General features: G+C 35.2%; 1 protein-coding gene across 2 annotated transcripts in view; it reads left to right on the top strand.

Moving 5' to 3' along the window:
* ROCK2 (Rho associated coiled-coil containing protein kinase 2) overlaps positions 1-14,580 on the top strand; it is an 87,283-nt gene that overhangs the window by 40,743 nt on the left and 31,960 nt on the right. For both annotated transcript variants that reach the window (XM_079792269.1, XM_079792270.1), the window contains exons 5-12: positions 4,416-4,676; positions 4,964-5,108; positions 7,483-7,621; positions 9,622-9,713; positions 10,373-10,532; positions 12,055-12,115; positions 12,677-12,688; positions 14,410-14,489. In XM_079792269.1, coding sequence (XP_079648395.1) covers positions 4,416-4,676; positions 4,964-5,108; positions 7,483-7,621; positions 9,622-9,713; positions 10,373-10,532; positions 12,055-12,115; positions 12,677-12,688; positions 14,410-14,489 — 950 coding nt within the window. The remainder of the gene's footprint in view (positions 1-4,415; positions 4,677-4,963; positions 5,109-7,482; positions 7,622-9,621; positions 9,714-10,372; positions 10,533-12,054; positions 12,116-12,676; positions 12,689-14,409; positions 14,490-14,580) is intronic.

Here is a 14,580-nt window from a genome sequence, read left to right as displayed (position 1 = left end):
CTTTAGTACATTTAAATAGTTGATCAGTCCACCTGGTGCAACCTGCATAACCAGTGTCTGTCTTTGCTGCCCTGATCTCCTCCTCCATGAACCCCCACCCTCTTTTCTCTACTTGGGCTCTGATTCTTCCTTCCTGGATATCTCGTCCCTTCTCATCCCTTTTAGGCTCTGATATCCCATGTCAGACTGCCCCTCTGCCTGGATGTCCTCATCACCCTGCTTGGGCCTTAATACCCATGGCAGCCATCCTCTGGCAGGAGCCTTCCTCCTTACACTGTAGAGCTCTGATACCTATGTGCAGCTCATCTTTCTACTGCTTTAATAGCATGTTTTGATGAATAGAAATGTGTAACTCTTATGTAGTACAATTTAATAAAAGTTTTATTATGAATACCTTCTGGTGCTTAATTTAAGAATTTTTTTACTACCTTGATGATATCTTACCTTAAACTTGATGAAGATAATCTGTTATGTTATCTTTTTTTAAAAATTTTTTTATTGATTTCAAAGAGAAAGAGAGAGAGAGAGAGCGAGAGAGAGCGAGAGAATCATTGATTGGCAGCCTTTTGCATGCCTCCCCACTGGGGACCGAGCTCGCAACCCAGGCATGTGCCCTTGACCGGAATCGAACCCAGGACCCTTCGGTCCACAGGCCAACACTCTATCCACTGAACCAAACCAGCTAGGGCTATGTTATCTTTTTGACTTTTTATTTTTGTCTGTGATCACAGCAGGATTGATTTTTTTAAAAAATAGGGTGTTACATAAGAATTATGGTGTGTGTTTTTTTTGTTTTTTTGTTTTGTTTTTAAGAGAGTGGAAGAGAGAAGGAAAGACAGAGAGAAACATCAATGTGAGAGAAACACATCCATGGGTTGCCTCCTGCACAAGCCCTGACCAGGGCCCAGGCCAGGGAGGAGCCTGCAACTGAGGTACATGCCCTTGATCAGAATCGAACCCAGGACCCTTGGGTCCATAGGCTGACACTCTATCCACTGAGCCAAACCGGGTAGGGCAAGGATTATGTTTTTATTTGTTTCCTTGTGGATATCTAGTTGTTTCAACATCACATTGGAAAAAAAAAAAAAAAACAACTTTCCTTTTCCTATTGGTATAGTTTGCCTCCTTTTGTAATACAATTGTCCATGTATGCATGGTCTGTATTGGGGTTTTCTGTTCCATTTAGTTGTTTTATTTGTCTATTCTTGCCACCAAGTACCACAGCGTTTTAATTAGTTCTGTTTAAATTGCTTGATATTGATTGAGCATTTTAGATCTATGGGTTTAGAGATTTCATAAAATTTGGAAAAATTTTGGCCATTATTTCTTCAAGTATTTTTTTTCTGTCTCAGCTCCTATCTCATAACTCTCAGCCTCTTTCTCAGACTTGAGTTACACGTATATCATCCGCTTGGTGTTGTCCTGATAGTCTCTTTATTTGTTGTTGTTTTTTTCCTAGTCTTTTGTAGTTGTTGCTCTGGTGTGCCTCATTTTGTATTATTTTTTGTGCTATGTCTTTAAGTTTGCTTATCTTTTCTGCTACAGTGTTCATTCTAACTTTAATCCCATCCTACTTGGTTCTTCATTTAGCAAAATTGTTATTGAGATTTTTCCATGATGCAGTATATCAATAATTTATTCCTTTTTAATGCTAAATAGTATTCCATTACATGATATATGATAATTTGTTTATCTATTCATCTGTTCAAGGACATTTGAGTTGTTTCCAATTTTTGTCCCTTGTGTATAAAGCTGCATTATTAAGTTATTTGCAGATCAACTCGTATAATTCAGTGATGTTTTTTAGGAAATTTACAGTTGTACACCCATCACTGAAATCTGATTTTAAAACATTTTTACTATCTCCAAATGATAACTTGTACCCATGTGGAGTTATTTCCCATTTCCTCCCAGCCCCAGGCAACCACTAATGTGCTTACTGTCTCTATAGATTTGCCTTTTCTGGCCATTTCAGGTCAATGGAATCATACAGTAGTTGTCTTTTGGATCTGGTCTGTTTCCCTTTGCATACTGTTTTGAAGTCCATGCATATTGTAGTATGTATTGTACTTCATTTCTTTTTAGTGCTAAATAATATTCCATTGTATGGTGTGGAATAGTAAAGGATTTATTCTCTTTGTCCCCAGTTCCTGATACACAGAACTTTTAAAACTGCTTGAATTTCCAGAGTGATAAGAGTATCTTTGTTATGTTAATGAGGCAACTCCTGGTAGCCTTTTGATAGCTTTGAGGCGTGGATTGGTCACCAGAAAGCACAAGCTGCTCAACCTCCAGGGAGGGGAAGATAGTTGAAGATTGAGTTTAATCACATGGGCAGTGACTTATTTAATGATGCCTATGTAATGAGACCCTAATTAAAATTCTGGGCAGTGGCACTCAGTGGAGCTTCCTGATTGGTTAACACATTGATGTGCAGAGTTGATGCACCCTGATTCCACAAGGAAAAGGCCCAGAAGCTGTGTGCTGTCTCCCAGACTTCACCCTATGTGCACCCGTTATAATAAACTGTAATCATAAGCATGTGCTTCCCTGAGTTCTGTGAGTCATCCTGGTGAATTATTGAACCGTAGGGGGTCATGAAATTCCTGAGTCTTTAGTCAGAAATGCAGGCCTGGGGACTCTGGAAGTATGACTAATGTTTGAAGTGAGGGCAGTCTTGTAGAGGACTGAGCTCTTGTGGGATCTGATGCTAAACCTAGGTGTTTAGCATCAGAATTGTATTGCAATATACCTGGTTGGATGGAAACACAGTATATGCCTAATACTCAGTTTTGTTTGTCCATTTACTGATTGATGGACATTTGAATTGTTTCAACTTTGGGGCTGTTATAAATAGTGAACATTTGCATACAAGTCTTTTATTTTATTTGTCTAGACAGAGCATAAAAACGGCAAGATGAAGCATATCAGGGTTTTAAAAAAATGACTAAAAGAAAACTCAGAGAGAATATCAGTTACCCATAGGACAACACCAAACAGATTATATATGTGTAACTACAATCTGAGAAAGGGGCTGGGGCAGGAGCTGAGAGAGAAAAAAATACTTGAAGAAATGGCCAAAAGTTTTCCAAATTTGATGAAATCTATAAACCTATAGATCTAAGAACCTCAATCAATATCAAGCAAGTTAAACAGAACTAATAAAAACTGAAAGATGAAACAGAGGCCGGAGAACCTGGATACCAGGACACAGGCTTTATTGGAGAGAAGACCCCTGCCGGCTCCCTTCCAGAGGAGAAAGAGGGCGTTCCAGGGTGAAGGCGCCTTTTGAGGGGAGGCAAGGAGGGGACGGGGCTTAGGGCACTCAGCACACGCTGATTGGTGGTTTCATGTAAGGCACATGATTAGGCACCTAGGGACTTAGGAATCGGGGGCTTAGGGTATTTGGCAGGTGCTGATTGATGGTTCAATGTACAGTCCATATAAGGTGTTCAGGAATGTTCGGGCTGCAGGTGGAGTTTACGTCATACTCCGTCCATCAGTTGGGGGAAGGGAGGATCTATCAAAAACACTGGTACTTGGTGGCAAGAATTAAAACAACAACAATTACATGGAATAGAAAACCCCAATATAGATTCATGCAAATATGGGCAATTTTGTTGTTTCTTGAATTGCTTTATCTGTATGTCATGGTATTGGTTTTTCTAAAATGTTAATTTCTTGGTTTTGTTCTCTTTGTGGAAACCTTTTCTGTTTGCAGTTGCTTGCTTCTGGGTGGAGTGGGACATGTTTTAGGACGGAATATGGGTAGCTTTCCTTCTGAATTTGTGATTTCTCTATCTCCTTGGGAGTGAGTAGCAACCTAGCTTGGTATATTATTTCTCTGGTCCCAATATCACTATTTTTAGTGTGGATGCAGGTAGCACTGCCACTTGCTGCTTGTTATGAGCAAGAAGATAGAGAAGGGAAGAGAGGAGAAGGACCTGTTCCAAATGTGGCTACCAACTGCTCCCTCTTCCAGTGGTATGGGGCTTACTCCCTCTTCTTGTGGCCATTGAATCTGGTATCTTTCAGGTTGTTCTAAACTGCTCCTACCTCCTCAGCTCCCTTTGTGAGTTATGTGCAATAATTTGTTTTTTGTCTTATTTTTTTTCTCTTTTAAAATATTTCTATTTAAATAGATTCCTATATTCTCCAAGAGGGAAAAATGATATATTTATACATATTTTGTTAGTAAGTATGAAGAAGATACTCATATCAAAGTTTTGTCTGCTAACTATTTTTCCCTTAAAGATGTCCAAATCTAAAATCAAACATTTCATAAAATTCAAGTTGGTTTTGGATATAAAGTAATTTGTCTTTTTTCAATAGTAAAAACAGTTTTGGGGTTTTGTTCTGTTTATGGTTTGAGTTTTCTTCTTAAAAATTCTTTTTCTTCCCATTTTATTTTTCAGCTCTTTTGTGCCTTTCAAGATGATAAATATCTGTACATGGTAATGGAGTACATGCCTGGTGGAGACCTTGTAAACCTTATGAGTAACTATGATGTACCTGAAAAATGGGCCAAATTTTATACTGCTGAAGTTGTTCTCGCTCTGGATGCCATACACTCCATGGGCTTAATTCACAGAGATGTAAAACCTGACAACATGCTTTTGGATAAACATGGACATCTAAAATTAGCAGATTTTGGCACATGTATGAAGATGGATGAAGTAAGTTATAAGCAAGTAAAAAATGCTGGGTTATTGTTTTTTTAGAAACAAAAATAAAAGAAACATTTCAAATTTGGATTTTATAGTTTTAAACAAAGATAAATTTAGTTTTACTTACTGTGTATGACTCAATGCATTTGTCCTCTCTCCTGCCAAAGCTATGTCAGCAGTGAAGTTCTGTTGGTAGCAGTTTATATCACTTATATGAATAATAAATGAATTAGTTGCATTTATATGTGGGTGTTTTTACACACATCTTTTTCTCTTTATCTCTGCTATTTACCCAGACAGGCATGGTGCATTGTGATACGGCAGTTGGAACACCTGATTATATATCACCCGAGGTTCTGAAATCACAAGGGGGTGATGGTTACTATGGGCGAGAATGTGATTGGTGGTCTGTGGGTGTTTTCCTTTTTGAGATGCTGGTGGGTAAGTAAATATTTAACATGCTTTTTCAAATCTTACAACACTTAGTTCTTATAACACTTTAGTTCTAGTTCACAAATTTGGGACTATAAGGAAATTAATTGCATGTGTCCTAGGAAAGAAGTAGAATTTATGAAAACTTTGAATTAGTAATGTCTGATATGACAGATTATTAATTGGAGAATTAAAACCAAACCTTATACTGCCAAGTTGAGTAGAATAGGAAAGGAAAGTATGCTGCTAGGAAATACTCCTCAAATAGACCTTTTGTAAATTGCTTTTGATGACCATCCAGTGTATGTAGCATTGATCTTGCTATATGCTTAGTATTATGGCATAGTATGACCTACTTTGTTTTAGACCTTTGTCTTTGTAGTGAGTCTCTTTATGTTCACCATATGTTTCCAGGCAAATGCTCCATTCTCCCCACCTCTGGCCGATCTGATGATGCATTAGGTGTGTCTTGTAATCATTTGAAAGTAGAATATATTCTATTATTTGTGTAGATTCTCCAAATGATTTAGAAAATAATGTATTTTGTAGGAAGTCTCATAGCTCATTTGAAGACATTTAAATTTCTGCTACTGTTTTCAACTCTGAAAGCTGAATTGAATGAGTTTGAATGACATTGATTTGCAGTATTCTGAGCTTGCTCTGGTGCTTGCTCAGGTTGGTTGGCACTGGAGTTCATTTAAAGGATTCTGTTGCAATTAAAAATGGCACTAGAAGCCCAGCTGATCTGGCTCAGTGGTTGAGCATCTACCTATGAACCAAAAGGTCACGGTTCTATTCCCCGTCAGGGCACATGCCTGGCTTGTGGGCTTGATCCCTAGTAGGGGGTGTGCTGGAGGCAGCCAATCCTTGATGTCCCTCTTATCGATGTTTCTCTCTATCCCTCTCCCTTCTTCTCGCTCAAAAAATCAATAAAAACATATTTTTTAAAATGTCACTGGAAGAATCAAATTCAAAGCTTTCCTCCGTGCACCTTTGAAAACAAATAAAAACTACTTACCCGAATACCCCTTTTGAAGTTTTGGATTGGCTGCTTTGGGAAAGTCTGTCTTGTACTAAAGTGACTTGTAGTTGAAGTATTCTAGCAGGACATTGAACCCTGTGGCTTTAGATGAGTACTGGCCAAAATGATACTTTTCACCATTTTCTGTCTTTACACTTGTTTGAATGTCTCTTTCTCGTAGTCAGTTAGCAGGAACACTGCACTTAGAGACCATTTCTGCCATTTTCAACTCTAGATTTGTGCCATTGTAAGCAAATCACCTGTCATCCTTCTGGCCCGGCTTCCTCAGATCTTCTATAATAATAAAAGCTTAATATGCTAATTAGACCGGACAGCCGAACGACCTTCCGGATGAAGCCGGGGCTGCAAGGGCCAAGGCCTCCGCAGCTGCCAGAGGCAAGCCTCAGTGGCTGCGAGGGCCAAGCCCCTTGCATGAATTTCATTCATCGAGCCTCTAGTATAAAATAATAGGGCTGGCCCTGGCCAGTGTGGCTCAGTGGTTGGGGTGTCAGCCCAAGTACTAAAGGGTCTCAGGTTTGATTTCTGGTTAAGGGCATATGCCTGGGTTGCAGATTCGTTCCCTGTCCCCTGGTCAGGGGGTGTGCAGGAGGCAACCAGTCAAAGTGTCTCTCTCACATCAATGTTTCTCTCTCTCTTTGTTCTTCTCTCCCTTCCTCCTACCCCTCTCAAAAGCAGAGGGAAAAATATTTTCTGGTGAGGATGAATAAATACATACATACATACATTCATACATAATAGATAGATAGATAGATAGATAGATAGATAGATAGATAGATAGAGGTGGTCTAATTCTTAGAGCTGCACTGTCTTGTCTGTCATAATGCAAATGGTTTATATCTGCGTCTACTGTGATAGGCACTGGCCACATCGAGCACTTGAAATGTGGTTGGTGAACTAGGGGAGTGAATTTTTCATTTTGTTTAGTTGCAGTTCACTTAAATTGGTGCGTGTGACTAGTATAACAGAGTTCTGGAGAATAATCTCAAAAAGCTGATCATGCTCTAGCTTAAGCATTAGACAGGACTCTGATCTGACCTCACTTAGTAATATTTTTCTCTAATTATTTAGTAAATTGTTTCCTATCCATTATTTAAAACTTCCTACAAAATTCTAGAGTTATACTTCGTATTTTTTTTTTTCTCATACGGGTTGATGATTCATTGGTATGGTTAAAATTTAAATATATTGGTGTGCGCCTTTTTGTTTTGTCTGAAACTTCTGGCCCATAAACATTCATTTTTTCATGCATGTGTCAGATTTAAACTTAACATACTTAAATATTAGATGAAAAGTGTTTAATTTGCATTCTCTATTACAAAGTCTTATTTCTTGGAATTTTAGGGGATACTCCATTTTATGCAGATTCACTTGTAGGAACATATAGCAAAATTATGGATCATAAAAACTCACTATGTTTCCCTGAAGATGCAGAAATTTCTAAACATGCGAAGAATCTCATCTGCGCCTTCCTAACAGAGAGGTAATATACATTGAATGTCTTTGTAGAGATGGCTCCTTTTACTTTTAAACTTGTAGAAATGAAACTTATTTACATATGAAATCAGTCTCTCTTCTTATCTAAATGCATTTAATTCTGGATTAGCCTTTTTTTTTTTTTACTGCTAAGCTTCGTGTTGGGTTACTCTTATCATTTTGTATGTGCAGCCCAATTGTAACTTAACTCTAACCTTAACCCTCATGTTTAAAAAGAAAAAATAGAACTTTGTAAAATAATGCATTTGCGAGAAATAAAACTTTTGTTATATTCACATTTCCTCTAAGGTGGCTTGAGCCATGTTACCCTTGATTGTATAGTTTTTGAAAGGAGTATTTTGTGCAGATAAATACTAAACATGTTATAATCTTAAAAACTGTTTGAGCTGGGAATGCCTCCTTTCCAACCGGTTTTTATTTGCATTTGAATTTGAGCAAGTCTGTCATAGTAATTCTATATTTCTTAAAACAAAATAGAACAACATTTTGCAAACCTGCCTCAAAGAGAACAACTAGGAAGTTATTAAGAGTTTCTTCCTTGGCCTCTCCTTTCATTTCTCCTCTATATTTGTGAGTCATCCTATCAAAGGACCAGCACATACAAGAGGGGACTTGTCCCCCATCCAAATTTGACTTACTAGCTTTATGGTCTTAGGGAAATTATCTTACTCTTTTTGGAAATAATTTTATTCATCCATAAAATCATGGGATCAGACTAGATTAAAGAAAGGGCATTTGTCGCTCTAAAATGCTATGATTCCTTATGTTTGTTAGCTAGTTGCTATTACAAGAAATTTTATAGTGACTATCCTCATACAATCATCTTTGCATACTTTTTGTAGGATAAAATCTTAAAGATGGAATTCTGGGAATTGAGTGATGTTGCAAAATTGACCTAGAGAAGCCACATCAGGGAATATTTTCAACAATAATTGTTCCTCATTCTCATCAAACTGAATATTATGAATTTTTTCCTTTTTCCATCTGAAGCAAGAAAAGTTATTTTTATTGTTCCTCATTAAAGAGGTTAATCATTTTTACATGTTTACCAATCATTTGTAGAATAAAACTTTAAGATTTGTTAATTATATGATTAATGTACAATCCATGCTGTTAAACTCAAAACAAAACCTGTATCATGTTTTGACTTGATGGGATGATCATAATTTGTGCTGAAAGATCAAATATAAAATAGGATATAGCATATGTTATTGAAATGAGTATCATTCATGAAAGATTTGTCCTAGCAATTTATTGGGAGGGAGGTTGCAGTAAAAAATGATTCTAGGTAGACAAAAGACATTTTGAAAATAATTCAATGCCATTAGTGTGGATAGAAGCACTTCCCTCTAAAGTTTACAGGTTTTTTCCTCTTAAATTAAACATAACTCCAAGACAAATTAAAAAACAAGTGCTTTTTATTTTCAGTCTGTTTTATTTTCATTTTTCATACATCTTAATTGAAGACTCAAAGTGTCAAAGAATGAAATTAACTTTTTTTTATTTCAGAGATATAATTTATCAGAGTAAATATGGATAGCTTCAGATATAAAATGTGTTTTCTTTTTAAGAAGGGGAGAGATTTTTAAAGTAATGTTTTTATTGGAAAGGTTTTGATAATTGTTCTGGGCCAAAAGTTAGATCTTCATCCATTTTGTCTTAAAGTTCGTTATGCAATTTTGACACATACGTGAATTTTTTCATTTGAAAGTCTCGTGTATTTTTTGTTTGGCACAAACTACAGATTGAAATATATTTCACTTTCCATGGCATTTCCTATATATACTATAGTCTTCTTGGTCTATAGAGATTATATACTATAAAATGGAGATTGCTTTTTCTTGAGAAACATTTATGTTATACTTTTAAAAAAGATATCTCAAACTCATTTGTGATCCTCATGTTGATTCTTGTCTAGATAAAAGGTTAATGTTTTTGTCTTTTCATAACCTTACTTTTTACATAATTTTTAACTGCATTGCTTAGGGAGGTACGGCTTGGGAGAAATGGGGTAGAAGAAATCAAACAACATCCTTTCTTTAAGAATGATCAATGGAATTGGGATAACATAAGAGAGAGTAAGTCAATACATTTAAATATTTCCATTCCACATTTTAAATTGATTCCTAATTTGAATTGACAAGCATGTTTCATATACTTAACGCTAATTTTAAAATTGAGAGTTCCATTTCATATTTGTTCAGTGGCAATATTTATAACTAAATTCATATTACATCAATATTTTAGCAAACTAAGCATACGATAAATATGTATTTATTAGCAATATTTTCCAATACTTTTATAAAAACATAGGTTTCTTTATTTGTCATGTTAAATTTGATGGATCTCAATAATTTGCAGAAAGGGGAAATATAAACTTTTAATTTGAAGAGTAAGAAATACTTAAAGAATATAGAAAACTGAAAACCAAAGAATGTATATGCAAGTTATTGCTGTTTGCAATTTTAATGCCTAGAGTAATATCATATTGCTTTTTTTGTTTAATTGACTTACCAGTATTTAAAACTGCTCTAAGGTAGTAATAAAATACTTAAAATTTTTAATTCTTTGAAATGATAAAATGTTACTAAAATTTTGTATAGTAAATCACAAAAATATGTTATTATATATTATTAATGTACACCATGTTAGTATTAATATATTGTTCATAATGTAAAACAAAATAGGGGTAGTTTATTTTTTTATTATGAGTGAAATAATTCCTTTCTTTTAATAGCGGCAGCGCCAGTAGTACCTGAACTCAGCAGTGACATAGACAGCAGCAATTTTGATGACATTGAAGATGATAAAGGAGATGTAGAAACCTTCCCAATTCCTAAAGCTTTTGTGGGAAATCAGCTGCCTTTTATAGGATTTACCTACTACAGAGAAAACTTGTATGTGGTTTGTTACGTTTTTATTGTTTCAGAGTCTAGCTATAAAGCATTGTCTTGCTTTGGGGCTGGATTATTTAAAAAAGTATTAATTTGTTTTAAACTTTGAGTTTTTCTAAAAGGACTATTGAAAGAGTTATGTTTAATTTCATTTCATTTTATTTCTGAATGCTATATGACATTCATTTACGAATGAATGCAAGGTGATGCTCTATATTATTTTGGGGAACAGGTAAGACCAAATACCTGCTTTTGAAGCTTGTCGACTAATGAGGGATATGAGAAGGTTATATACTCCTAATGAAGGGTAGAATGTGATATTTGTTCTAAGAAAGGGACCCCAAAAATCTAAGATGGTTTGGAAGAAAAATAAAAGTCATATTTCTTTAGGTTGAAGGTAGGGAGAAGTTAGGCAAGACCTCAAGGCAGAGATGGCATTTTAGCCAAATTTAAAGATAAGAAAGGGTTTTTTGAGTGGCCGAGATGTGGGGAGGTGAGTAGTGGAAGCAAAAGTTTGGAATGTAAGCATATATTGAGAGCAGAGTAATGTAATCCAGTGGGGCTAAAACATAGGCTATATATTACTTGCTTATGATCATTTGGAGGACTTGATGAAACTGTGGTTTTCTTGCCCAAATGCGCCTGGCACAGGTCATTCAAACATGTTGGTTGATTGAAGTGATTTTTGGGAGGTAAGATTAGAAAATAGATTGAAGTTGGAGTTTAGGGGAAGAATAATGCAGTAGCTGATTGTTGTGTGCTAAGGGACTTTTGACTTTATAGGCAGTGAGGAGCCAGTGAGGTGTTCAATAGTTGAGTGAAGCATTAAAGACATTGGAGAAACTCTTTGGTCCTTCCATGTATAATGATGAGGTGACCAACCATCATGATTTGCCCAGGACTAAGTAGTTTCCTAGAATGTGGCGTGGGACTTTCATCCTAAAACATTTTTCTCTTCAAAACTTATAAAATTCAGGCAAACCAGGAAGAATTGGTCACCCTGTTACCAGTAGTGTTCTCAAAACTATCGTAGCGCTGACTAAAATGAAGGTATCAGTGCCAGGAGAATCCCACGAATGTTTGTAGGCAGTGAGGAAGGACCCAATTAAGAGAGAGATTGATAAAAGTGATCATTTTATGTGTTAAGCCCTGAAGATCAAGAGATGTTATCTTTGAAAAGGAGGACAGATGTCTCTTTCTAGAAAATGTCTAGAAAAGAAGAATAAAATAGTTACAGAACTTGAGATGAAGAGGAAGAAAGTATAGTTTCATTTAGAGACTCCAATCTCAATAGTGTTAAATAACAGAATATCTGATAAGAGTGAGAAGCAAGAAAAGTTTTATCATTTTAAATGATTGAAACAGTCTAAATATCCAGAGGGAAAAAGGTTGCTTCATTTAAAATAAATTGAAGTGGAAAGACAGAGATCTTTGTGATTATAATTTAATACTGAAAAGAAGTTGGTATTAGAAAATTGATTAAAATGACATGTAAAATAATTTATTTTCCTGCCTTTTCTTCTAGGTTATTAAGTGACTTTCCATCTTGTAGAGAAAATGATTCAATACAATCAAGGAAAAATGAAGTAAGTATAAATTTTTACTTCTCTATTTTAATCACATGTCCAAATATTTTAGTAATGACCTTGAATTTTTTAAAGTTTCTTTGTTGATACTTTTTGAATCATTAGATGGTATTCCTTTTGCAATATAGTTCAGCATAACATTGAACTAATTCATTTCTTTGACAAACGTCATTGTATAAGATACAATGGCTAGTAAAACGATGAAATTATACATGGCTTTAGGCTTAGTTTTAATACCAAAAGTGACAGTAGGTTAATGAACAGCTATATAATACCAGTTACAAAATTTTATAATCTTAGTTCTATGAAAGTACAGAAAATAAATTGTAAGAGTACAGAAATAGTGGAGAGATTCAAATTTTGAGTATGTAGCAATAAATTCATATAAAGGATAATTTTATCAAACTTATTGTATTTTGTGAGGCCAACCATTTTTCTCTTCAAAACTTACAAAATCTAAAAAATTTGTTTGGATAATTTTGGTACAATTTGTGTTTTAGGAATCTTATAAAGCAAAACAAGCATTTTAATATTTTCTGTGTTTTTTTCTTTGTTATATAGGAAAGTCAAGAGGTATGTTGATGTCATATATCTTGAAAAACTGAGACAACAGACTCATTACTCTAGCAGAGTTTGATACAGCCTTATTCCACTTAGCGTTTGGAACACTACATCTCCCAAGACAGACGTTCTTCACTTTTTTTCTACCAAGTATCCCTTTTATTATTGCTCCTATGGATCTGTTATTTAAAATGTATATTATTATTTTTATGATTTCATTTATCAAAGACATATAATTCGCAGCAAGAACTTCTGATTAGCCCTAGTTGGTTTGGCTCAGTGGATAGAGTGTCGGCCTGCGGACTGAAAGGTCCCAGGTTTGATTCTGGTCAAGGGCATGTACCTTGGTTGTGGGCCATCCCCAGTAGGGAATGTGCAGGAGGCAGCTGATCGATGTTTCTAACTCTCTATTCCTCTCCCTTCCTCTCTGTAAAAAATCAATAAATTATATATTTTTAAAAATACTATAAAAAAAAACACCTTCTGATTAGCATGTGACAACTAGTGTGATCAAATTATATTAAAGCAATAGTAATTAAATTTGACTAGTTCATTGGCCTATATATTCTTATTAGGGGAAAAATATAGTTTTGTTTAAGGTATATACAATATTTTAACAACCGTGGAGAACCTAATCACTAGAAAGAATAGTGGAAAGAATATTGGCCTTGGAATCGCAAAGACTTAGGTTGAGTTTTTTTGTACTGCCACTTATTAGCTATGTTGTCTTGGCCCAGTTATTCATCTTTTTTGGATTTTAGTTTCTTTATTGAGTAGATATAATACTACCATCTTTTTAGGGCTTTTGTTAGGATTAATGAAACCACATTTGTCAAGTGCCTGCCTCTGTTCCTAAAGCATGAAAGGAACTCAAAAGTTAAAGCCTTTATAAAGGCAGTAGTGCTCCAAAAGTGGATTATTTAATACTTTCTGTAACTTTAGTTTGCTTACAGACTGACAGATGTGGCCTAGAAAGATTTAAAGAATGGCAGGATGGCCCGGCCCATGTAGTTCGGTGGTTGATTGTCGACCTGTGAACCAGGAGATCACGGTTCATTCCAGGTCGTGGCACATGCCTGGGTTGCGGGCTCGATCCCTAATAGGGGGCGTGCAGGAGGCAGCCGATCAGTGATTCTCTCTCATCATTGGTGTTTCTACCTCGCCCTCTCCCTTCCTCTGAAATAAAAAAAATATATTATTTTTTAAAAGAATGACAAGATGTCAATATTGTCATTTACTCAATAAAGTTATTGATTAAAATTCTTTACAGTATGGTGCCCAGCACTGTGTAGAAAGATATAAAGAAGAGCTCATATTCTTATTTTTAAGAATAGTAGTATATTTGAGCATGCTCAAATTTTCTGAATATTTGTTTTGTATATAGACCTTTTATAGGCACAAATGGTAACAGTATTTTTACATAAACAGTCTGCAGAAGAACAGTGGACGCTATCCTTTATTCCTAATGAATGAGAAATTTGTTTCAGAAGCTTCTTATTCGCAAGTTTACATAGTGTGGCTGTACATATATGTATACTGTCCTAGACAGAAAGCAAGAGATGGGGATTGCCCCTGTCAATAAAAGCCACATTAGAAGTTATAAACACGGTACCACTATAGAGGAGGTTATATTAAGTTAAAAGAAAAGAGAAGCTGATCATTGTTTTCTTTAAGCCTCTCATCTTTGAAGTGTGACCAAATTTTATAATTATAATTTTTTTCTTTTCTGACAGATTCAGAAAAAACTATACACATTAGAAGAACACCTTAGCACTGAGATACAAGCAAAAGAGGAAATAGAGCAGAAGTGCAGGTATATTTTGTAGATAATAGAATAGTATATTCTAAAATTTAAGTTTAAACATATTACTAAAAATGTAATTATATGATTATTTTTAAATTTA

Source organism: Cnephaeus nilssonii (genome assembly GCF_951640355.1).
Source record: "Cnephaeus nilssonii genome assembly, chromosome: 15".
In the NCBI taxonomy this organism is placed as follows: domain Eukaryota; kingdom Metazoa; phylum Chordata; class Mammalia; order Chiroptera; family Vespertilionidae; genus Cnephaeus; species Cnephaeus nilssonii.
Note: the sequence above shows the minus strand (reverse complement) of the source record. Positions and strands in the feature narration are given on the sequence as shown.